At 42.9% G+C, this 24,700-nt stretch overlaps 3 protein-coding genes and 1 long non-coding RNA gene across 5 annotated transcripts; 2 read left to right on the forward strand and 2 right to left on the reverse strand.

Moving 5' to 3' along the window:
- The first annotated feature begins 563 nt into the window (after positions 1-563).
- On the forward strand, positions 564-4,439 carry LOC113022446 (rab GDP dissociation inhibitor beta). The gene is made up of 11 exons (XM_026167876.2): positions 564-721; positions 1,290-1,397; positions 1,489-1,585; positions 1,688-1,822; positions 1,906-2,104; positions 2,189-2,320; positions 2,976-3,075; positions 3,166-3,337; positions 3,438-3,582; positions 3,671-3,725; positions 3,820-4,439. The coding sequence occupies exons 1-11, from the start codon at positions 677-679 to the stop codon at positions 3,961-3,963; spliced, it is 1,332 nt and encodes a 443-aa protein (XP_026023661.1). The 5' UTR covers positions 564-676; the 3' UTR covers positions 3,964-4,439.
- An 834-nt stretch (positions 4,440-5,273) lies between these two features.
- ndufaf3 (NADH:ubiquinone oxidoreductase complex assembly factor) lies at positions 5,274-10,015 on the reverse strand. Its single transcript, XM_026167886.2, has 5 exons — positions 9,801-10,015; positions 7,797-7,992; positions 7,608-7,674; positions 6,264-6,364; positions 5,274-6,146 (listed from the first exon to the last, which is right to left on the reverse strand). Exons 1-5 carry the CDS (start codon positions 9,998-10,000, stop codon positions 6,027-6,029), a joined length of 684 nt encoding a protein of 227 aa, XP_026023671.2. The 5' UTR covers positions 10,001-10,015; the 3' UTR covers positions 5,274-6,026.
- Positions 10,016-10,334: 319 nt separating this feature from the next.
- nckipsd (NCK interacting protein with SH3 domain) lies at positions 10,335-23,185 on the forward strand. 2 transcript variants are annotated; one of them, XM_026167885.2, is made up of 13 exons: positions 10,335-10,743; positions 11,588-11,700; positions 11,784-11,994; positions 14,148-14,223; positions 14,360-14,940; positions 17,323-17,493; positions 17,988-18,074; positions 19,342-19,480; positions 19,584-19,664; positions 20,709-20,837; positions 21,033-21,122; positions 21,228-21,400; positions 21,648-23,185. In XM_026167885.2, the coding sequence occupies exons 1-13, from the start codon at positions 10,573-10,575 to the stop codon at positions 21,870-21,872; spliced, it is 2,247 nt and encodes a 748-aa protein (XP_026023670.2). In that variant the 5' UTR covers positions 10,335-10,572; the 3' UTR covers positions 21,873-23,185. The 2 variants fall into 2 exon arrangements, with proteins under 2 accessions (XP_026023670.2, XP_026023669.2); XM_026167884.2 differs by having other exon boundaries at positions 10,370-10,743; positions 14,357-14,940.
- An 88-nt stretch (positions 23,186-23,273) lies between these two features.
- LOC145428912 (uncharacterized) lies at positions 23,274-24,622 on the reverse strand. The gene is made up of 2 exons (XR_013909257.1): positions 24,481-24,622; positions 23,274-23,629 (listed from the first exon to the last, which is right to left on the reverse strand). It is a non-coding gene; the product is annotated as an uncharacterized LOC145428912 (long non-coding RNA).
- Positions 24,623-24,700: the final 78 nt, after the last annotated feature.

A 24,700-nucleotide genomic window follows, 5' to 3' on the forward strand; every position in this document is an offset into this window, starting at 1 on the left:
CACATACAACATAAAGGAAAATATTGAAAAATATTTATTATATTTTAGTTTTATACAGAACATGAAACTTTATGGACGGATGTTGTTCATATTATGACACCTAGTGGTGATAAACAGAAGTACCTCAAGAATATGCACATTTGTACTTTTTCTCCACCACCTGGCATTTAGTTTCTTTTCAATTTATAACCACGATAGCGTATCATTAATATAGCTGTTTGTTTGTTGCTTGGTTGTTTTACAGATTGTAATCATATTACAAGAAAGCAGCATACTCTTTTTCCTTCAATAATATAATTTTTAACAAAATAAACAAACAAAAAACAGAAAAACAGACACATTAATTTGAAAATGTGACTTAGTATCATTACAACAGTGGGATATATTATATGTATAATAATACCTCAATCTGCAGTGACTGAGAAGCTCATAGAGCCAATCTCTCTCTATCACACACACACACACACACACACACACACACACACACACACACACACACACACACACACACACACACACACTGCATAGATGGGTCTTAAGAGGATTATTGCAAAGGGGAACACCAAGCAATTGGTGTCACCTATCATCATCACACCTGTTTCTGTCTTACTACACACAGACCCACACTCATAGACTGTGACAGGCTGCGGAAACAAAGCACTGGTACTCAGTGAGGATGGAGCAAGAATATGATATTATCGTGCTTGGAACTGGACTGAAGGTACGAAATTTATATTTGCTGTAAAATCTAAAATGAAATAATCTCTTTTGAATCTCTCTATATATATGATTCTGTTGGTTAACAGGATTTTATGCCTACTTTATTGTCAGTACAAAGCTTGAACCCCGTGAACTGAGCAGGCCATCTTTTGTCATGTGGTCTGAGGTGGAAATGTTCTGAGCTGACCAAAACCAGAAACCCCGCTGTGAGCAAGATATATATAAAGTGCTAAAAGAAAAGATACCTCACAATAACTGCGACCTTACCAAAACAGTTCTCAAGCAGAGGCACAGTCCTTTTACTGAGCACTTGCAATCATGACTTCTTTCATTTCCTCTTTTCGCTCTTGATTCAATAAGTGATTAAAGTCTGTAAGTGACTGGACTTTCTGCCATGTTTTTCTCGCTTTTACTAATGATCCACGTGCAGACTTGTTAAGCTCTTGCTGGCTGCTAAGGAGGATTTATGGCAATTACCTCTTTAGTCTAGTCCTGATCTGTATACCTTAAACTACCAGCTGCTGATTCGGACACATTTGCCCCTCTGTTTTCTTCCTCATCTCTTTCAGGAATGCATCCTCTCTGGTTTAATGACTCTAAGTGGGAAAAAGGTTCTCCACATTGATAAGAATCCTTATTATGGAGGAGAGAGTGCATCCATTTCTCCCCTTGAGGAGGTGCAGGCAAACAAATACAAAACTCATGAGCATGCATGCACGTACCTTCATTTGAACACTGCTGATAATAAGGTGTTTCCTTTATTTGCAGCTGTACAAGAAGTTTAAGACTCCTGGTCCTCCAAAATCGATGGGCAGAGGGAAAGAGTGGAATGTTGACCTCATCTCCAAATTTTTTCTTTCCACCGGTGAAAGTTTACTGTTTATTGGCAGGTGTTTGTGCAATGTCTTGCTGATTGTTTTGATAGAAATGAGCATGCTTTAATTTTTGGGTGCTGTGGTTTGTGCAGGTCAGATGGTAAAAATCTTGTTGCACACCGAGGTTACTCGGTATCTGGACTTTAAAGTCGTAGAAGGCAGCTACGTATACAAAGGAGGAAAAGTGCACAAAGTCCCCGCCAGTGAAAAAGACGCAGATGCTTCAGGTGCCAAATCAAGTCATTCCACTTTTTAAGACAAGTTTTCAGACGGCCATAGCTTTATAACGCTGAAAAAAACATATTTTCAGATCTGATGGGCATGTTTGACAAGAGGAGGTTCAAGAAGCTGCTTCTCTTTGCTCTGAACTTTGACATAAGAAACCCTCGTACCCACCATGATGTGGATCCTCACAAAACGACCACAAGGGAATTGTTCCATCGCTACGACCTGGGACTTGATGTCATAGAGTTTATAGGTCACGCCATAGCCTTGCACAACAGTGAGAGGTCAGTTATAGGAACTTAAGTGAAACAACACTGAAAACAGATTAGTAGGCATGATTTAAACCTGTCTACCTGCCGTCCTCGCAGTTACCTGGACCGGCCCTGTGTGGAAACCATCAGTCGGATCAGGCTGTACTCCGATTCGCTGTCCTGTCGAAACACCAGTCCGTACCTCTACCCACTGTATGGTCTCGGGGAGATACCACAGGGTTTTGCCAGGTCAGGTTCTCACTAGTTCTTTGATTTATGTTCATCAACAGTTTAATTAGTTTAATTCGACTATTTTAATTCGAGTGCAAAAATCCTAGATATTTGCACTCTAGGATTCAGTGCAAGTATATCATCATCAGCCTCCAGCAAGCATGACCTTTAGTGGATGTTCTTCCACTGAAAGTTAAAAGTGGCCCCTTTTTTAAATTTCCATATTATCAGTCAGTCAGCATGATTCACAATTCAAAATAAATCTTATTTATCATATACCAAGCCCCTCAGTTCATCCTTTAACAAAGGCTTCCTTCCACGTCCCTTTAAGAAAACTTTCTTCTGATTGGTTGCTCCTGCAAACAAAAGGTTTGAGCAGCAGGTGGGTGGGGCTTATCTTCTCAAAGCTAGAGCTGCGTACCTGAAATGATCACATTAGGGAAATCCAGTCTTAATGACAACATTCAGAGCCAAGAGTGGGAAAAACTTTATAAAACCAAATATTCAGAGATGCTGATGTCTTTCTTTTAAACTTTTCTCATTTTTAATGTGAGCATGTGCCATTATAGCACTTTCTAGCACACATAAAGAAAAGCATAATAAAAGCTGTTTAAAGGAAACGTTCAGACATTCATGCTTGCACTTATAAGATCCAGTCCTCTTTGTGTTTCAGACTGAATGCAGAGTATGGAGGAACGTTCCTGCTGAACAGGGCAGTGGATGAAATTGTGATGGATAGTGGCAAAGTGAAAGCTGTGAAATCTGAGGGGAAGGTGGAGTAGACAAAATTAAGCCCTGCAGTCACTGTCCAGGAGGCATTTGTACTCCCACTGATGTGGTCTTTTTTTCTCTCCTTCTAACAGCTGTTCCACTGCAAACAGTTAATCTGTGATCCCAGCTACGTTCCCAATCGAGTGAGGAAAGTGGGGCGTGTCGTTAGGGCGATCTGTTTTCTAAATCATCCAGTTAAACACACTCATGATGTCAGCTCCTGTCAGATCATCATCCCTCAAACTCAGCTTAACAGGAAGTCAGGTACTAAGTTATACTACCACAATATCTAACATGTACAAAGTTGAACCCTCTGACCTGATCTTCCTGGATTTGCTCCTCTACTACTTCCTCCTCCATGCAGACATTTATATATCTGTAGTGTCCTTTGCGCACAACGTGGCATCAGATGGGATGTACATCGCCACAGTCAGCACAACTGCAGAAACCACCAACCCAGAGAAAGAACTGCAGCCAGGACTCGAGCTCCTCGAACCCATCGTGCACAAGTTAGTGACACTCTGAAGACTTAAATCTGACAGTTTGTGTTTTTGTGGTGTGATTTAATTCAGTGCAATTCCTTCTTGTTGAATTCAGATTTGTGTCTGTCAGCAATCTGCTAGTTCCAAATGAAGATGGAAAAAAGAGTCAGGTAATGATGGGGTTTCCCCAAAACTAAAGCAATGACACGACTGAAAATAGGATGGTGGCCTTAATTTTTTTTTAAATCTCTTCTGTCCTTTTAGATATTTGTGTCCCGCTCGTATGATGCAACAAACCACTTTGAGACTGAGTGTGAGGACATCAAAGACATGTACCAGCGACTCACAGGGACAGAGCTCAGCTTTGCAGGATCCAGGCACCAGTCTCATAACTCTGATGACGACTGAGGACAGCTTGATGTCAGCAGCTGGGAGGCCGTAAATGTATGTGGTGTATAATCATCATTCATGGATGATTATATGCCACAGCTGTAAAGCAGAGGGTGTGATGTAGGGTGTAGACTGAACAGAGAGTGTGCTACGTAACTGCCTGACGTCTCTTTTGCCTCTTAATTTGTTTGCTGTAATTTCTCTCTCGTGTGAAAATCTGCTAAATAATGATGTTGCTACTTTGTTATGAGAGAAGGTAATACACCAATATGACTTTTCTGCTGGATAGTTTTTACATCGGTTGTTTACACCAGAGTGAAACTTTTTATTTTATTTTATATTACTTATCAAGTTATATTGACTAAAAAACAGAAAATGTCGTGAAAGTATTGAATGTAGTGTCTACCTTCACATTCAATGTTTGTTTGCTCTTCAAATTCACTTATGTATGGCTGAATAATTTCTGCATAAGGAAAAGAGGTCGCCTAACTGGATGTCAGTCAATCAATCAATCAATCAATCAATCAATCAAGGCTTTATTCGCCACAAGCAGGTTGCCCTGCAGTGAAATGGCCTTACACACACACACACACACACACACACACACACACACACACACACACACACACACACACACACACAACACAGACATCAAATGGGGATACAGGTCAGAGATCGGTAGCGTTACAGAAAAAAAAAACAAAAAAAAAACACTGAAATATACACTACAATAGGAAAGTACAAGAGGGGAAAAAAAAGAGACCTCTACTCATGCTGGGCTCCTGGGAGGACAGCACGAGAACAGGAGAAAAAAAACCTCCTCTGCACAAAAAGCACATAAATGTCCACAGCACAACATTATGGAACACGTGACAAGCAACAGGGATGGGTAACTTTAACCAAAGTTAAAGTTAATTAGATAGATTTTTTTTAAAGTGTTGATCAGTGAGAGTGTTTATGAGCTGCAACATGCAGCTTGTGAGCGATGAGGGTTTAAAGTGTTCAGCCTGACGCTGGGCATCTTCACCGAGACAGATGATTAGCGATGAATCACACTGATGTGTAAAGGATTACTGGACTCTCTTATCTGTGGGGCTTATGTGTGAGAAGGACAAAGCCAATAAATTAGATGCTGCACAAACAGCTTGTCAGTGGCAGCGTGCTGGATGCAGAGGACGGACAGACACACGGAGTAAAGAGGCTTATCCAAATGAAGGACACTGGCCACCAGCACCTCTGGTAGCCACATTAAAATTATTTCTTTAACAAACGATCCCCTTTAACTGCTGCCCAGATCACATTCAAAATGAAAACACTGCATGCTGAGGTGATCTTACTACTGATTTATTGTAAACAATAAAAATACATTACACTTATGCTGCGGTAAAGCATTTATATTTTTATACAAGCAAAACTTGTGTTTATATATAAGAACATGCTTACACTTTATTACAGTCTAATTCTGGATTCCTTGACTTGAGTCTTCTTTTAAACTCATGCACACAGAGCTATAAGCAGCTATAAGCAGAATTACAACGGTGATGTGAGACATTTTTATGTGCAACCACATGCTGACTGAAATGTGTGACAGGAAACCCAAAATCAGCATTCACTGGTACACAAACCTCACAGAGATCACTGGGTGAAGGTGGCTGCTACTGCGCTCGTTTACAGCTCTGTATTTATAGACTGTCAGATAGTTATGTTACACTGGGCCTTTGTGCAGCCCTCAGCTGTACGAATTAAGCTTTTAGCATTTTAGCTCCTCACCCTTGAGCTAGCTTCTCCTGACTGGCTGATCCGTCCAAACAGGTTTGAACAGCCAGAGGTGTGCGCCTTAGATGACCACATTAAAGGTATCAGCTCCCACTGACATCATCCAGAGACAAAGTTTAAAAAGAAGTTTTAAATGAACATCTTCTGGTACGACACTATAAATGTCAGGAAAAGCGTAAAAGAGTCACTTAACTTTGTCTATAAGGAAATAAGTGTTGTAATAAAGTGTTGGAGCTTGTTACTACTGGAGTTTTGTGCACAGGCAGATCATCAGTGAACTGCTGACCATTTGTAGTGATCACCTTCTACATGTTGTTGTTGTTCCCAAGGACTTCAAGTGCTGTGCTGGGTGATGGAGGGATCAGGCCTGCGGCTACAATTCTTCGCTCGCTCATTAGGAAGTTGAAGGTTGCACACGCGTTTGGCTGCAAATCAGAATAAATGAATGAAAAAAGACATAAAAGAAGACAATAAGAAGTATTCCAGTGTCTGTTAGCTCATGCCATGCTGTCAGAAAGAGAACAGGATCACTTGTATTTTACCGTGTCCTGCACCTCCACAGAGATGCCTTTACTCTTCAGAAGTGCGAGCACCGAGGGGTTGATTCGTTCCAGTCGTGCGCCTGTGCCCAGCACGAGAATCTCTTCACAAACCAGGAAGAACAGACAATGAGGCAGATAACATTAACAATAACATTTCAGTGGACACATAGAAGAGAGTGGACACTCTGGCAAGGACATTAATGTACCTCACTCAGTGGAACACAAATGATTCTCATGTACAAAGACTGAGCTGAAACAGACTGAGCTGAAACAGACTGAGCGCGCTCGCTGCCCGACTGTTAAAACAGGCAGACACATGAACAGACTTTTGCCAAAAGACAAGCGACTGTGCCAACAGTGTGGTGGAGCCATTATACAAACGGAGCTGCACTTTCTCACTGCTACTGCTCAGTTCCTCACACTTTCACAAGTCCACATACAGAGTGTTGGTGGTGCTGACTAATGAGCCAGAGCAGACTTTCAAGACGGGAACCATGACAGATAACCCAGCAAATGCTTTGGTTTTTTTAATAACTGTGGACCAACTCACTTTTCTCAGTATTTAGTTTTGGTTAAAAACTAGCTTAGAAAAAACAAACAAACAAAGAAAACGTGCTAGTTCTGCTTTGACACTGTTGGTCATAACATTTTAATTCAAAGCCTTCATGATGCAGATGGTTTAACAGGTCCGGTCCTCGATTGGTTTTCATCACAATAATGAATCTTACCTTACAATACAAAGTGACCTGAGTCAACTGTTGTCGTTGTTGACTGTAGAAATAAAATTGAATTGTACTGAATCACACCTCCAAAAAAACTCCAAAAGTAAAAATTAATCAGGGGTTCCTCAGGGGTCTGCCCTTGGTTCTTTACCTCTTTAACCTTTAAATGTTCCTGTATGGTTCCATCTTTAAAGAAGACAGAATATATATTCTTATGCAGATGATACATGGTTCTACCTATCATTTCACATTGATGATCATTTTACTCTGAAAAATTACTGGATGTTTAGAACATTTTAGAACTAAGCAGAACAGACACAGATATTTGTTGTTGGTTCAGAAAGTCAGAGACAGAAGATTTGTTCACATGAATCAACTCTGTCTCTGAAAGACCTCAAACAAGTCAGAAACCATGGCATCATTTTGCAGTGAACTCAGCTTTGATAATCAAGGTTACCAGAACTGCTTTGTACCACTTAAAAAACTCATCTTTAACTGAATCTGTGAAATCGGTCCATACTTTCATATCAAGCAAGTTAGATTATTGTAATGTTCAATTTGCAGAATTGACAAAATCATCAGTCATCTGTTTAAAGGTCTGCTTTAGTGCGTATATTGGTACCTATTTTTGGTTCAAGCATGTGGAAGAGTGAAACACTTTCTTCTGTGATATCTTTCGAACTTCCAATCTGCAGAGAGAGAAAACACACATATATATAGTTGTTAAAATAAACTACAAAAAAAAAGAAAAAAAAGAGAGAATTTCATAAACTTTCACAAACTGCAAGGACAGACTGGAAAGCACTTTCACCTTCCACTGCAGGATAGCAGGAGGCAGCACGGCACAAGGCCCATACACCCTGTTTCCATCGATATTGAATCCTGCAGAGCTGTAGCTGTGGACGAGGACCCCATTGTCTACATCCTTCTGCATGACAGAGACTGTGGTGCGCTGGTACAACTCGTCATCGGAGGGTTCCAGTCTATGAGGTCGGGACAAAAATGGGCTAAAGAAAGACAACAAGACCCCCACAGTAAGTTAGAACCAGAACCATAAACAGTAGCAATTGTTTTCTATAGTACTGAAAAACTGTGGGTGTGAAACAGATAGAAATCTTTGCACTTTGAATTTCAAAAAACAGGCTGCACCACGGAGCTGCTGCCCAACGGCCCACTTTACACGCCAACCCACTGATAAGGATGTGAGCCAAAAGCTTTAGGCCTCGTTCTGCAAGCCAGGAGCCAAAATATCTGCTCGTCTAAGGAGCTGCAGCAAATGTTAGCCTGCTGTCACACTTTCTTTCCAGGCTATTCCAGAAAACTGAGCTAGATCAGCACTTCTTTGATTCTGAGCTTCTCTGGTCAGATGGAGTCTCACCAGCGGCTTTTAGCAGTGCGACTGGCAATATAAGCCCGGGAAACAGCATGTATGACAGGTAGGTATGAGATAGTAGTAGATTAGAGGTCTGCTGCCTCTGTTGTGTGGAGTGGAGCGGGTGTGGTGGGTTGTCCACGTGCAGTTTCTTCAGTGACCTCCTGTCGCTCAGTGACTCAGACAGCTCCAGATTCTGACCAATGATGGTTCCAGCCTTGTGAATTTGTTTGTTGGTCCTGCTGGCATATCTGGCACTAATGCTGCCAGCAGACAACAGGCTAAGAGAAGAGCTCCAGCATTCTGTTGCACAAATTGATCGTACCCTTCTTGCACAAAACATCAGTGTTGGTCCTCCATATGATGAACAAACGCAATAAATAAATAAGAATAATCTCAAATTTAAACCTGGATGAACTGCAGTTTAGGTTGATCTAAATTTCCCCATCAGCTGCATAGTTACACTCAAGTCAAGTGGCTTTATTGTCATTTCAATCATGTGTAGTGGTACAATACACAGTGAAGCGAGACAACGTTCCTCCAAGACCATGGTGGTACATATAACAGACAATCAATACATGATTACATAAAGTGCAAGTGTGCAAAAATTGCAAAAAAAAAAACAAAACAAAGACAGTGCAACACCACCATCATCACATCCCAAAAGTGCTCTAATGGACTGAGATCTGGTAACTGTGATGTTTAAATGATGCTCAGCTGGTACTAGGTGGCCAAAAGTATGCCAGGTTCGACATACTGTGTACTTACAGATGCCTTTCTGCATGCCTCGGCTGCAGTAAGTGGTTATTTGATTTACTGCTGCCTTTCTGTCAACCACAAAGTTGGCCATTCTCCTACAATTCTCCTGCAACCTCTGACAAAAAGAAGGGATTTTCATCCAGAGAACTGCTAGTCAGAGGATTTTTTTTTCTGGACTGTTCTTTGCAAACCTTAGAAACGGCTGTGTGGAAAAATCCCAGTAGACCAGCAGTTTCTGAAATATTCAGACTAGCCTGACAATCTGACACCAAGTCACATTTCCTCGCCATTATAGTGCTCAGGTTCAGGCTTCATGCTGTGTAACTATAAAATATGCTGCCCTGTGATACCATATCAAAGGGTCCTATAAAGCAGTCAGTTCATTCATGACATAAGCTTGCATAATTTCTATTACCTTTTTTTTTAAAAATCATTTTAGGCATGACAAACATTAAGCCGCTAAGCTTCTTTAATATAAGGATATGATCTTTTACCTTATATATCACAGTCAAATTAGATTTAGATGGTTTGCGGGATAAAAAAAAAAACTTCTTAAAGAAACTTGGTGACTACTTGGTGTTGAACAACTAATAATAGTCAAAACAATAGCAGGTTGTATGCTCATAAATACTTTGACAATGTAAGTTAATGAAACGTGAGCCTTAAAACGAAACACCGCCCTACCTCCTGAAAGCGGGCACCGCTCTGGAGGAGAACAGAAAGCCCTGGGTTGATTTCTGAAGGAGAAATCTGGCAAAAACCGCAGCAGTGGCCATGTTAACAGAGAAATGGAGAGATGACCCAACCGGTGGCAGGCTGGGGGGCATAACACAGTGTAACACCAGGCACTCGTTTCCGGTGCTGTGTAATGCAAAGTCGAACATCTTTCATTTATTCCTTTTTTGTTTATTCTTTAAAAAAAAACATCGCGTTATCTTGTTTACATCACGCATTTAAGTTAATCAGATGCACAATAATAATAATAATAATAATAATAATACGTACTGAAGGAAAAAAAAAGGGGAGAGGGCGAAATTAACGGGATAACGGCTAACAGTTGGTTACATACGCATGGAGGTAACTCTTACGTAAAAGTATAGATATTAAAATATTAATGTCATTTTTATTTCCGTTTTTGTCGCCTATATGTCGGGTGTTATCCGTATTTAGCTGAAATTTCAATGAAGTTGATATAAAATAAAATACTAAGTCAGCTCTGTCTTTGATTAAAATGTCTGGGGGGCGTGTTCGGTGGGATGTGACAGCGCCCTCCTACGGTGTTTACGGTAACAGTCGGGTCAGATGATCCGAGCTGCATTGTAAATAGACATGCCTTCGTAGCCGCTTTAAATCATCCCCAGCAAAGCAGATTTCGGCACTCGGGCACTGCTTATCTCCAGATAACCCTTCTCTGTCGTTATCGGGTCGTTTCGCTGTCTTAAAGTGTCATTAAAGTATGTACCGGTCTTTGTACGCCTTCCGATCCTCGGAGCCCAACTCGCTGCACTTCGCGGCCGGAGAAAGCTTTTTAATCCTGGAGAGGAGCAACAAACACTGGTGGCTGGGGTCCCACTGCAGCTCGGGGGAAACCGGCTACATCCCCGCCTCGTATATCGAAAAAATCCAGGTAAAAACAATGTTTGCAATGCTCACTTTCCCTCTTTGGTTTCAGTGAATGGCATCAGTGACCGAGCTGCACCCTGGGGTGACGTGAAATCCAGGGAATGCGTAGTAAAGCGGCTGAATTGATGCGATCAGACGGATTCAGTGTACCGCTATATGTGCTGCAGTGCAAGCCATGTTGAGGGTGTCAGGGTGGGGGAATGCATGCTTGCGAAATAATAAGCCATAAATTATTGCAAAGGTTGCAGTATGGAGGGACACGGGGTGGCTTTTTTTCTCCCTGCACTGCAGTTGCTGACTGCGACAGAGAGGAGCTTGCAGGAGGATGGGACAGGAAAAGAGTCAGGAAAGGATGCAATATAAGAGGATGACAAGGGGAAATACTGAGTAAGGATGAGAGATAGAGCAGATTCAAGGCCACCACCTCTGCCACACAGAGCCATTGTTTCTGCTCAGATGAACTAATCTCCTCCTGTGACTGTGTATCATTTTCCTTTTCTGCTCTCTCATTGTTTTCAAAAGTAGCTGTTCCTTCCACATAACTTTGATTCCCTCTCAGTCACACCCAGATGAGCTCAGCAGTCTCCAGACTCATAGTGAACTAGTCAGAGCATGTTATTTAAAAGAAAAAAAAGTGTCTCACAGGAGAGGAGCGCTGACTGTAATTAATGACATTGGCCTGAATGTGCAGCCTCAGTGAGCATGTGTGACTCTGGTTAAAAGGCTGTTTATGTTAGATAACCGTCCCAGTTTGTCTCACCCTCAGAGCCATATGGCTTGCCCGGTTTTGATCATTTTGTATGCCACTTAATATTTCATTGAGTTTATCCCCCGCCTCTCTCTCTCAGGCTCCAGAGCAGGATGAGGTACTGCAGTCCATCGACAGAGCGATCGAAGGAATCCACAATGTGGCCTTAAAGAATGGAGGCAAATACAATCTGGAGCAGCGGGATGTTCTGCAGTGAGTGAAGCTCTTTATGGAGATGGTGCAGCTCAGTGTTTCTCTGTGTGCTGTGTTTGAATCGCTGCCCTCCTCTGTCGCAGAAAGCTCATCCATCACAGAAAGGAGACCCTCGCTCGGCGAAGTTCGTCCTCCGCCAGTCACAAACAGGGCCTCCCATCTTCCAGCAGTGAGATATCGCTCAGTCAAACCCCTCCTCCACCCAATGGCCTTAGCAGAGACTATCAACGACAGGGAAGCGTGCCGTTATCAGGAAGCATGGACAGTATGCAAGGACAACAGGGTTTTTATCAGGTAACAAGCAGGTGCAGTTTTTCTTACCTCATGCTCCAATTAATCTGTTAATATAAATGTGAATTATTAACATGAAAAAGCCTCGGTGCATGCAAGAGGTGCAGGGCATGGCAATCAATCTGATATATACATATAAATATTATTGTTTATTATTGTCTGCTCAGCTGTGATGCTGCTCTGGTGCATGTGCTGCGAAAAAGGAGTTTAAAGAGTGGAGTCAGAGCCGCTCTGTACCTGTCGGGTCGCATTTCTAAACAATGTTCTGAAAAAAAATGAAGAAAAGTTTCATGCTGGTGTTTGTGTATCATGCAGCACTGTGCAAAAGTCTTGAGCCACTCCTCATTTCTTTATATTTTGCTTTCAAGATGTCAGACGAAGTTTTTTTAAGTGGTCTTAAGCAATAGTTCTCCAGGCTTTCTAAAGGTCTTTTAGAGTTTCTCTTTGAACATTTGCTGTTTTTTTTAACTTATTTTTAGTTCAATCCTTTTACCTGTAACCTGACTGTGAATCATTCAGGCATACAAAAGGCACCTAACTCACAGGATGAACCACCGTTGTGTCTACATATAACAGACAACACAGGAAAGAACCAGTTAGTGTGTACTTAATAAATATGAGGAAACTGGACAGGTGAAGAATAAAAGAGGAAGTGTCAGGTATTAAAAAAATCTATCTACAGCTGATGAACAGTATCTGAAAGTCATGGCCAACAGAAATGCAGCAAAGACCTGACACAGTACCTGAACAATGCATCTGACTCTGCAGTTGATCCATCAAAAATCAGTGGCAACAGCGGAGGGAGCGATGAATCCAAATTCAGACTCAACATTACTGAAGCTGTGTGCGATCACTTTGACAGAATCAAATAAAAGGCAGCCAAAAAGAGCTCTGAATGTCCTTCAAGAAGCCTGGAGAACTATTCCTGAAGACTGCTTAAAGAAACTAGAAGAAAGTTTGACTAAGAGAGTTCAGGCTGTGCTGAAGAGGCGGCTGTGGCTCAGGACGTAGAGCAGGTCTTGTGCTAATAGGAAGGCCGGTGGTTCAGTCTGCATGCCAGATATCCTTGGGCAAGATACTGACCCTGAGTTGCTCTGTAATGCCTTCATGGGAGTATGAATTTGTGTGAATGTCAGACAGAAAGCACTTAACTGTAGAAAAAAGTGCTTGTATGAATGGGTCTGTGAGGCATGTTGTATAAAGCAGTTTGAGAAACTTGCTGTATTAGAACCATGATACCAAATATTGACTTTCAGGTGCATTTCAAGCACATAACGAATGAGGCGTTCCTCAAGACTTTTTGCATTATAATGCGTGTCCCAGTACTGATCTATTTGTGAAAGGCGATGATATTAGCCGGAGTGTAAATGAGTTTTCATGAAGCTCAGACAACAGGTTGATCTGCTCATTGGTTCCTCCACAGCGTGACCTGCTTTCAGTGTCTGTCTTGATTTTATACACAACATTTTTTTAACCCAACAATTTTTTATTATTTTTGTTAGTATAATTGTAAGTACACTTGGTTGTCTTTGTGATTGTGCCATTAATCTTTTTTAATATGTGCTGTTCAGGTTTCACAAGGGACCTGAAATGTGGGAGCTTTGTTTGTGAGCCCTTTTTTTTTTTTTTTTGCTACTAGTTGGTAATTACTGTGACCCATAATTATTTTGTAACAATAGACAACACGTTAATACCAATAAACCGCATTAGTTACTTATTTTTATCATTCCTGCTCCTTTTCTCACGCAGTGCTTCACCATCTGTTCATGGATAGACTTTGCTGTAAACACATTTTTTGTGAGGCATGTCTGCATGTGGCAGCAAAGATGAGCAGCAACATGAATCTGGATCTTTCTCCTCTGTGAAGAAAAGATGAAATGTTAATTTGAGAATAAGAATAATCTGTGCACAAAAGAAAATATCACCGCATCAAAAAACACATTTTTTTAATATCTAATTTTATAGAAAAATAGGAACGCGAATGCATTTTTTCTGTGGATATTTTTGAGTGTTTGATGAGATTATTTTATCTTAAAAAGATTAGTTCTCTGAGTTCAATGTTAATGCTGAGCTGTGGAAGTTAAATCTCCATCAGCCAGCTGTGCTCCTCCTGGACCGCGAGATGACATGTTTGTTGTCTCCGTCCCTTCCATCAGGTGCCACCTCAGGCCCGGCGTGCTGCTCCGATCACTCCGCCTCCCCCTGAAAAGCAGAGGAACCACCGGCGTCCAGGTGACTTTAAGCCTTGCACTCGTCACCTAAAAACAGATTACGCTCTCAGTGTTTTTGCTCCTGCAGCTCTATTCTTAGTCATTCCTGTTTGCGCTCTCCTTTCTGTAACTGGAGCTCTCTTCCTCTCTCTCAGCAGAGCCAGAGGTCCCCTCCAGAGTGTCCTCTCTTCCCTCGTCCCCTGCTCCCTCCCTCTCGATCAGCACCACCTCCATAGACACGGGCTCCTCCCTCTCTCCGATCTCCTCTGAAGTCAGTCTGCCAAGTATTTCCAGCACCCCTCCTCCTCCTGTGCCGTCCCGTGTCAAGCCCCCCGGGCCGCCTCCGGACCTGCTGCCCTCTGACTCGTCTCCTCAGCCGGCTCCTGCAAAGAAAAGCCCCGCACCGCAGCCCCCCCAGCCTACCCCACCCTCCCAGCGCAGCACCCCTCCACAGCCTGCTGCTCCTGCTTCTCCTGCTGCTGAGGAGGACCAGCGGGAGCCTGAGTGGCCCGTCGCCCCCCCGTCTGTTGCTGAAAACCCTCCTGGCAGCTCCTCGACCTCTGAGGTGGTTCCCATGACCATTGGAGCTGAACTGATCGAGCTGGTGCGAAAGAACACGGGCTTGAGCTACGAGCTGTCGCGGGTCGCCGTCGGCGTGGTGGTCGCCCATCTGCAGACCACTTTGCCGCAGGCCTCCCCCGCTTTGGAGCAAGTCCTCGTCTCGTTGGTGGAGAGCAAGGTCAGATTTGTTTTCATCACATGGCGTGGCTCCAGCACACTGGCGCCCAGCCAGTTTAAGAGCAGAACGCCGGAGTCGTTTAGAGTTTCAGCTCCCGCTGCATTTAGCAGCGAGGGAAGTTCACACAGGATCACTCACACATCTTTAGATACAAGCGTCACGCTTTTCTGTTTCCACTGCTGTCAGGTGGAGATTGTGGTGGAGTGGGTAATGTGACCCCAAATCCCAGTAGATGCCAACTTGTGGCTCCATCCTGTGTTTACACGCTGACATGTGTGCACACATCCTGTTGAAGAGCTCGAATAGTCTGCGGTCTCATCAGGTTGTTTTAATATGTAAAACACTCAACTTAGAAGAAGAAGTTCAAACAAAATCAAAATTAGAGTCAGCCACAGTGTTAAACAGCCTGCCTTGTGTTGCTATGGCAACTTCGAACTCTCAGGACGTGAGTAGGGTGCTGTCCTGTGGTGTTTGGCAGCAGATCAGCTGGACTCAAGGGGGTGGAGCCTTCGTGGGTCTGGTTTGTTCTACTCCATGGCTTTGATTGTGATCCTGATTGGGAATTCCAGAAAGCAGGTTTAACAAACTCTGAATCAAACATTTAAATCTGAGATGGGAAACTTGAGTTCTCACTTCCAGAAAATCTTATCGGTCAACTCAGAGTATGTTCACCCCGAGTTAAGCACATGGAGGATTCACCATGGCAACAGGTAGATGAAGAGCGTCCAATAGAATCCAGTGGAATGTTAATTTGTGCCGATGCGGACCGTGATGAAGAAAGAGCAGGGGCAGAGAAATGATTCAGTGTCAACGCCCAACTTAAATGTTCATGATAGAAGTATTAAAGCCTCGGATATCATTATTCAGCTGAGAGGGACGAAGAACGTGGCAGATGAGACGCAGCTCATGTACCTTTGAAATCAGGAAGACTGATTTTGGTGATTTGTAGTGGAAAGGATCTTAGGGTTTAAAGTAAATATTGTTAGATTTTTTTTTTTATTGTTCTCAACAGCGTTTAAAATCTTTTCTTCCAGCCTGTCATCTGTTTTATGATGAAATGCTGCCACAAAGGTTCAGACCGCCTGCAGCCTGGATTCAAAGTCCCACTTTAAACCACATTTCTTCCCATTTTAGAGTCTCAGCGCATCAGTGCACAGTCTGGACTCAAATATTTATATAAATTGTAACAAGATGCCATCTGTGAGCTGTGATATGAGCTTTGATGTGGACCGTGTGAGTGAGGAAATGAAACTGAATGTCAGACAGATGTTTCAGGTTCAGCAAAGGAGGGGAGGGGGCAGACACAAACCTGCCAGAAAGCTGGTTAGATTCAGAGTTAGCTCAGAGTTAAGTCTCATACTGTGTTTAAAAAAATCAAATTTCACTAAACCTGCTTCCTGGACCAGGACTCACGCCAGTGCCATTACCACGGGGGGGATGGGGGTCAGTGCTGGTAAAATCCAGATAAATACCAGTTTAATTTTGTGGCTCATCAGTTCATGCTGGCTTTAATGCTTTCTTAATGAACTGCGGAGGACAGCCTCTTTATAAAACAACCGTCAATGTGCCCAGCTGTGCTGCCCGCACACATCCAAGATCTTCATCGACTTCATTGGATTCTTCCTTTATGGGTCACCACATCAGGTCATCTGCCTTCCTATCATCCTCCTCTGGCACACCACTGCTCTGCACGTCCTCCTTCGCTGCATCCATGAATCTTTTCTGAGGTCTTCTTCTTTTCTTCAGTGTCTTTTGTATCCATCTCAGCCTTGCCTCCAAACCGCTCGACCTGAGCCGTCCCTCCAATGGACTCGTTTCTAATCCCGCTTAACCTCCAATGAAAATCTTTCAACTCAGCCACCTCTAGCTCGGCCCTGTGTGTTTCCGTTAGCGCACATCCAAGATGATTAACACAAACACCAAGAAAAAACTCTGGTCTTCACCTTTAAAGCTGCTCTGATAAATGTTTTTATATTTAAGGATGACATAACTAATAACTGTTTGGAGATGCGTAATAGTGATGGTTTTCTTTATGTTACAGCAGCAGTGGGGAATAGTTTTTTATTTGGGTGTTTTTAGTCAAAGAGTTCCAGTAAATTCTTTGCTCGTGTGTCTCTGATCAAAAGGAAGAAGGAGGCTTCTCTTTGGAAGGTTTCAAACGCAGTGAAACGATTAGAAAATAAATGTTTTTCTCTCTTCATGGAGACAAGAACATAGAAACATGAGAGCGAAAGCCAGGTGACCTGAAATACAACTCCAGCCATCCACTAAACAGAAAACAAAAGTGTTGTTTCGTCTGTCCTTTAGTGTGAGCCTGTGTGTTCGCTGTAACGGGTTAAACAAACGCAGGCGTGTGCTGATGTTTCTTATCCGTCCCTGTAGGACCTGAGTGCGGCGCTGCCGCAGGGCCAGGTGTGTCACGATGAACAGCGGCTGGAGGTGATCTTCAGCGACCTCGCCCGTCACCGGGACGACTCCCAGCAGCGTAGCTGGGCGCTTCATGAAGATCACGCTCTCATCGCCTGCTACCTCGAGGAGCTGCTGAAGATACTGGTATGCGTTTCTGTTAAATATGCCAACGGGATTCATTTATAAAACTGTAACAAGCAAGAAGAAGAAGAAGAGCAAACATCCAAGGAAACTGGAAGGAAGTGGATTTAGGTCAGGAGAGGGAAGCTTTTCAATGTGTTTTTACATACCTAGTAGACAGGACTGATCTGTTGTTATGATTGTGATGTGAACATTTCCTCTGATAAGCCTGTGATGCGAACCCAGGACGCGTCCAGATGTTGTGTAGTAAATACCAGACGCGTCTGATGGGATCAGAGCGGCTCAGACGGCTCCCAAATCCAGCGACGCACTTAAAGACTGAATCTGGAACCGCTTCAGGCTGCTGAATGAGCTTTGTTGGCAGTTTGTGCTGAGCCACAGTGGGATGCCCAGATGAGCTGTTAATGGCGCTCCTGCGATGTGTGGGAGTCTGATTGTTTGGGGATTATGAAGTTTCATTGTTATGTAATGTGACTGCCTTTGCTTTGTGTCCTCAGACCGATGCAGATCCAGAGGTGTGTAAGAGGATGTGCAAGGCCAACGACTTTGAGAACGTGCTGTCCCTGGTTTCCTATTATCAGATGGTGAGATGTGATGTGAACACAACAAAGGATTTGATGTTTGACTCAAATAAAAATAAAGCATCAACCGTAAAATGTCGCGATGCCTCAGAAAGAACTGCGGCAAATATTGTGTGTTTGATATTTTTCATATTTTTGGTAAGAAGTTACACTGAATGTCATCATTTTGGGCTTTTAATTATTTATTTAAACTCTCCTTTTACCAGGATGGAATGATTGTACAGCATACATCTTTAATGGCTTTAAAAAACAAGAACTAGGTTCAACAAGTTTGGATTTATTTTGTATTTTCTCTGAAGGTCAAAAGTATAGATACACATCTGTAATCTTTTAATAAGTAGTGCTGAAGGTCCTACAGTGCTTTTTAACTTGCAAAGACCAAGGCCTCATAACGTGATTGTATCATGACTGATACGACTGGTAGTTTCTCTTTGCCTGCGTAAAAATTGATTCGTTTGACAGCGTTCGCTGGATTAACTCAGAACAACGGGAAAACCTTCTAGAGAAACGTTTGATGATCAGCTGTCAAACATGGTGGTGGTAGCATCACGCTCTGGACTGTTTTGTTTCCAGTGGTATTGGTACATTGCATAAAGTGGATGGAATAACGAAGGAGGACAATATGTCTGTGAAGGTTCTCAGTCATCCAGGTCATCGTAGTCAAAGGAGCTTGCAAAGAAAAGCGTCTGGACTTCTTTAAGTTGCTTGAAGACGTTTCACCTCTCATCCGAGAAGCTTCTTCAGTTCGAGAAGAAGGAGGACAACTACCTCCAAATTCTTCAACTTCACCTCAAATCAACAGCTAGATGACTGAAACTTGGACACAACCGGGTTTTCGGACAGGACACTGATCGCTGGTTTTGGCTAAAACAGGCTAGAATTAGTCATGTGGAAAAGCTTCTCAAAGGCCTGACCATAACCCTATTAATCATTTGCTGCACCTAAAAGTTGAGCCCATGCCAGGAACCAACCAGTTTAAATGAACTTTATCAATTCTTCCAAGAAGAAGAGCCCAGAGTTGTTCCAGAAGCTTTTTGATGGCTTCCAAAAGTGTCCGGTCTGTGCTGTACAATCATCTGACTCTGGACAAACAGTTCAAAGAAACTATTAAAAGCCCAAAATCAGCACGATGTTCGTGTTTGTGTAGTTGGATATCTGTGTGAAGCATCTGTCAGAGCCGCCCTTGTTCAGCCTGGCTGACCTCAGTCAGAGCTTTACTGTTGTTGTGCATGTTGTGTGGTGATCCGGTCTCGTTGTCGCCTTCGTGCAGGAGCACCGTGTGTCTTTGCGGCTGTTGCTGCTCAAAGTTTTTGGGGCGATGTGCAGCCTGGATGCTGCTCTCATCTCCGCCCTTCTCAACTCCATCCTCCCCATGGAGCTGGCAAGAGATCTTCAGACTGACACACAAGGTGAAAATGTCACTCATTGCAGTTCCTCTTGTTTTATAGTTCAGTTAAAAGTTACCCACGTTTGTCTGATTCACTCTTTTTTTTTTTAATGTTTTTCCTTCAGAACACCAGAAGATGTGCTACACAGCTTTGCTGCTAACTATGATATTCTCAATGGGAGAGCAGGTTCCATATCATCACTACGGTATGTCTGCTCTCTCATCATTGGATGAATCTGCTGTGTGACACAAAGCAGTGCTTTGAGTTCAGCTTCCTGGCTGTGCTTTTGTCATCATTTCCAGCACATTATGAGAGGCTTATTCAAGCTAAACACATCAAGAAGTTTGACACGTGTGATTTAAAAGCTCAGCCTAAAGGCTATTGTGTGCAGTGCTGCGAGATCGATCAACTTCAGACCAGACAACAAACGACGGAGGCTCCGGAAAAGTGCAATCAAACGATGAGTTTTATTATCACAGGAGAACAACCAACCATCAGCATACGGATTGTTTTGCTCTGACAAGAATACACTGGGTTCTGGTTTTATAGGGTAAAATATCACACCTACGTCAATACAGTTCAAAAATACATGGTGACAGACGGGCAAAAGTTCAACCCGTGCAGACAAGGGTACATCACGTACACTTCTAATAACCATACACCGACATATAACTTCCCTTTTCTACATTACTTGCCTTTTAGGGTAATAACTTCAGGTCTCAGCATCTCTGAGAGCTAATAATGGACCCTCGTCATTAATCACTAAGTAGAGTACTTTGCAGCCAGTCTCAAAGAAGCAGAAGACGCTTAGGCCTTCGCTCAGACCTGCTACTAGATTAATATGTGTATCGTAAGCGTGCATGCAATTAACCTGCTATGTTCTCATCTCCCCTCAGCATGTATCATCTGGACACTCTCACCAGTGAAGCTTAAAACCTTCTAGAATGGAACATCAACTCTAACCAAGCACATTTATGCATTGTGTATAGAATGAACTCAACCTGTAAAAATAGAAAGGTCAATGTGATGACAGACATATTCAATGCAATATAAACCCTGTAGGAAATATTACTGATAAATGATACTGTAAAACATGTTATTAATACATTCTTCATAAGGTAAATTATATGGTAGCAATAAAAGAATCTCTGAATCCCAACATTCCCTCTTTTGACATTCCAACAGGAATGTCACCATACTTCATGTTGTATCACTCTAATAAAAAACACTGGACTCTCCCTGCTTGCAGAACACTTGAATGCCGAGTTTGTTCAGTTTCTGCTGGGTGTGGTGGAGGACGGGCATCCCTCTGATCCCACAGAGCAGCTGCCTGACATCTTCCTGAACCTCGTGCTTTCCTTCAACCTGCACCACACAGGTGAGAACGGCCTCCACAGATGCCTTTATCAGCGTTTTTGTACAAATCATAGCAGGAACCTGAAGGAGTTGGTTTTATTTGTAATTATAACAAATGGAGCAAGGCCATAATTTCAGTGTTCTCTGGATCATTTTTACCTTGAAATGGGTTTACGTAGAAAGAAGTTTAATAGTTGTGCTGCTTGATTGTGTCAAGCTCCCAGCAACAACGTGATCATGAACGAACTGAAGCAGAAAAACGTCAAGATCCTCTCAGAGAAAGTGCTGCTGCTCCTGAACAGAGGCGGTAAAAGAAACTATTTTTGGGAGCGTCCTCACTTTATCCTTCATAAATATTCTTCATGCGTCTTCTTTTTTTTTTTACATTTTTCATGTCCTTTCCCGCCCCCAGACGACCCCGTGTGCATGTTCAAACACACTCCGCCTGCACCGCACTCGGTGCTCAAGTTCCTGCAGGATGTTTTCGCCAGCCGAGAGACTGCCGACATCTTCTACCGCACCGACATGATGGTGATGATCGACATCGCCGTTCGACAGATATCTGACCTTTCACCTGGTGACAAGGTGGGACACTGAAAGCTGCTGATGTAATTAAGTTGCTGATAAGGAAGTGGGCTTTAGTGGGCCACTGTGGCTCTGGAAAGAGAGAGAGGGGTGATTCTGTTGTTTGCTTGTTTGGGTTACGGGATTCAAAGGCAAAACGTTTAAGTCAAACTGTCAAACAAAAGGAGGAAATCATATTTCATGGATGCATTGCATCCATATTTGTCAGGCACATGATTATTTTTTCTCCTTGTCCCTCCCTGTGAAGCTGCGGATGGAGTATCTCTCCCTCATGCACTCCATAATGCGCTCGACGGACTACCTCGAGCACCGGCACCGCCTGTCGGATCTGCAGGGGACGCTGCAGAGGATTCTCAGGGAGGAAGAAGATCCCGGCGAGGATGAAGGGAGCGCTACGGCGAAACAGATGGATAAGCTGATCGTGCAGCAGATCTACAAGGAGTTCCCACAGATCTGCGAGAACCAGGACTAACCGGTGCCAGTATCACAAACTATAGTCTGCTCCCAGCTACTGCGGCGAGGTACGGTAAAGATTAAAAGAGGAAGAGCGGACGTTTGAAGACGACTCGTACCCCGCGCCGGCCCGTGCTGAGAGAAGCCGGTGTTTACTCCAGTGCTGCAGCGTGCGTGGGATGCTGAGTGTTATTTGAATAATGAGTGTGTGAGAGTGTGTGAGTGTTTAAGAAGGAAGAAATCTGACAAATGCACAAAAGGTTTGTGCCATATTTGGTGAATTAGTAAGTGGCCAATCCTTGAAGCTCATCTCAAAGCGAATCCTTAGCAATAATGTCCTTGTGAAGCTTACGTGGACTAACTGCATGCACCTAAAAGTATTGTTGAAATTAACTGACTAATAACCACAGGTAAACTCTATTCTAACCAAACTGACTGCAGTTTACAGATTTATAGCAGGAAGGCAAATCAGTGCTTACGTTAGATGATTTGAGGCCACAGCTTCAGCGTGGAGAGAAAGCTTTGAACCTTTACGTGCTTCCCTTTTAGTGGGACCAAACTACTGTGTGTTACTGACAGCGATAGTTTCTCCACAGGTCACCGCACTCTTAAAACTGACTTCCTCTTTTATTCATATCCTCCATCCTAATTTAAGACGAGTAGAACAACTTGAGCAAGTTTACTTCTCTGGCGAGAAAAGCACAGTCTGACTCGCGCGTTGCCGATACTAAGCTTTTTGCTGATTAAGCTGCCGCTGCTTATTATCGAGTCTCTTCTCGCTCTGGTACTTTCCTCACAGCTTTTCGCTCTGTACCTGCAAAAGCGAAGCTCCTCAAGCATCACGCCTCATCGACCGTTTACAGCTTCTGTGCTGCAGTAAAGCAAAATTCTGACAACTGGCTTGTGAGCTGTGGCAGGAGTGTTATTACATTATCAGTGTTGTTGATTTCCAGCTTCTCATGTTCATACTTAAAGTCAAGAAGAAGAACTGTAATGCAGGACATTTATTTGATCTCACTGTGGTTTAAATACTTTCATACCTTCCCCCTGATTGTTTTTTTTTCCCCTCCTCTCAACACTGTAGTGATGATGTTGTTCATTATTATCTGATTTTTAATCTCTGGCATTGCTTCTCCTGACACGATCCAGAGGTGATATCAGACGTTTAGTGTGAGTGTTTCATTCTCTGGTTGACTGTGTGTGTCTCTTTACGGTGTATGTGCGTTCCTTTGTGCGCGTGCGAGTGGTGAACGTCTCCATGATTCACTTTGTCTGCAAATGTGCTGCGGCTGTGTTATAATGAAACTAATAAAGCTCTATTTTAACAGTGAACTGTATTTTTGAGAGTGTGATTGCGGGGCAGAATATCCTCATTCACAGTCTTCACTGCACTAACGACACAACAAATGTTGAAGTCAGATTTGGCTGTTTGTTTGTTTTATTCAGAGTTCAGAATCATTTAATTATTGTATTTGTTTTATATTTATTGTATTCAATTTATTTTAAACATTATTGCACAACTAAGGTGTTGGAAACATTGCTCTGAGATGTTGGTCCATACTGACATGACGGCATCGCAGAGTTGCTGCAGATTTGTCAGCTACACATCAGTGGTGAGACTCTCCCGTTCCATCACATCCTCAAGGTGCTCTGTTGGATGCATCTGGTGGCCATTTGAAAACAGTGAAATATTCATGTTCAAGAAACCAGTTTGAGATGATTTGAGCTTTGCGGCATGATGATCGTGGTAGAAGCAGCCACTGGATGATGGGAACACTGGGGTGACAGAAGGATGGATATGGTCAGTAACAATACCAAACCAGGCTGTGGTGTTTAAACGATGCTCAGTTGGCACAAAGGGATCCAAAATGTGCAAAGAACATTTTCCCTACACCGTTACAGCTTTTATGCTTTCATTATATTCTGACCCAACCGTCTGAATGTTGCAGCAGAAATCAAAACTCATTAGACTCATTAGACATTTTTCCAATCTTCTATTGTCCAGTTTTAATCAGCCTGTGTGAACTGTAGGCCGGTTGGTGGTGAGGTAACTAAGTAGGACAGATCAAAAGACACGCTGGAAGAAAAGAGAGCGAGAGGTGGCCACACTCTGTTTCTTCCCCATTCTCACGCTCTGTTTGAACTTCAGCAGGTCATTTTGATCATGCCCACAGGCATAAATGGACTGAGTTGCAGCCATGTGATTGGCTGATTAGATAGTTGAATTACGGAGCATCTGAACACTTGTACCTAATGAAGTGGCAGGTGAGTACACTTAGAAAACACATTTACCATGTTTGAGACTCCAACACTTCTCACTTCACTGAAATACAAGACAAGTGTATCATCTTTGATCCATCAGTTTTTGAGACTTCTACATCATCAATGTAAAAAAAATGAAACAAAGTGTACATTTATAATACATTTTTTAAGGAATAAATAGCAAACATTACACTCAAATTTTGTCAGAAGATTCCTTAAACACTTTTTAAGCCATGTTCTGACAATTATTTCTTTAAAGGGTTACAAAGATGTCAGGAGCTTGAATACTAAACGGCAGAGGGCAGGAGTACTTGTGTGCATCGAGTAGTCAGTCTGATAAAAACCAGTAGAAGAAGAATGCTCACCATTTCCGCCGGACAACAAACAGAAACGCACAGGAGTGCAGCAGTGTTGCAGTCAGATCGGTCCGGGTAAAGTGGGTCAAAGGTCCAGCAGACCGGAGCGGCTTCAGCTCTCGCAGATATCCGTCTCTCTCCCTTAGGAAAGCCCGAGCAGGTGAGGTGTTAGCGGCTGGCTCCGGCACCTCTGTGTTTCCTCTGCGCTTCATTCATTTCGCTTTCCTTC

This window comes from Astatotilapia calliptera, chromosome 5, assembly GCF_964374335.1.
Source record: "Astatotilapia calliptera chromosome 5, fAstCal68.1, whole genome shotgun sequence".
In the NCBI taxonomy this organism is placed as follows: Eukaryota; Metazoa; Chordata; class Actinopteri; order Cichliformes; family Cichlidae; genus Astatotilapia; species Astatotilapia calliptera.

Excerpts from the sequence above, each read along its gene's own strand:
- nckipsd (XM_026167884.2), top strand. The coding sequence starts at position 10,573 with ATGTACCGGTCTTTGTACGCCTTCCGATCCTCGGAGCCCAACTCGCTG. Across the intron at positions 11,995-14,147 it reads GACAACAGGGTTTTTATCAG|GTGCCACCTCAGGCCCGGCG; the intron begins GTAACAAGCAGG and ends CCCTTCCATCAG. Across the intron at positions 19,665-20,708 it reads GGTTCCATATCATCACTACG|AACACTTGAATGCCGAGTTT; the intron begins GTATGTCTGCTC and ends CCCTGCTTGCAG.
- ndufaf3 (XM_026167886.2), bottom strand. The coding sequence starts at position 10,000 with ATGTTCGACTTTGCATTACACAGCACCGGAAACGAGTGCCTGGTGTTA. Across the intron at positions 7,993-9,800 it reads GCGGTGCCCGCTTTCAGGAG|CCCATTTTTGTCCCGACCTC; the intron begins GTAGGGCGGTGT and ends GTCTTTCTTTAG. Across the intron at positions 6,147-6,263 it reads CTGTGGAGGTGCAGGACACG|CCAAACGCGTGTGCAACCTT; the intron begins GTAAAATACAAG and ends TCTGATTTGCAG.
- LOC113022446 (XM_026167876.2), top strand. The coding sequence starts at position 677 with ATGGAGCAAGAATATGATATTATCGTGCTTGGAACTGGACTGAAG. Across the intron at positions 1,586-1,687 it reads CAAATTTTTTCTTTCCACCG|GTCAGATGGTAAAAATCTTG; the intron begins GTGAAAGTTTAC and ends TGGTTTGTGCAG. Across the intron at positions 2,321-2,975 it reads ATACCACAGGGTTTTGCCAG|ACTGAATGCAGAGTATGGAG; the intron begins GTCAGGTTCTCA and ends TTTGTGTTTCAG.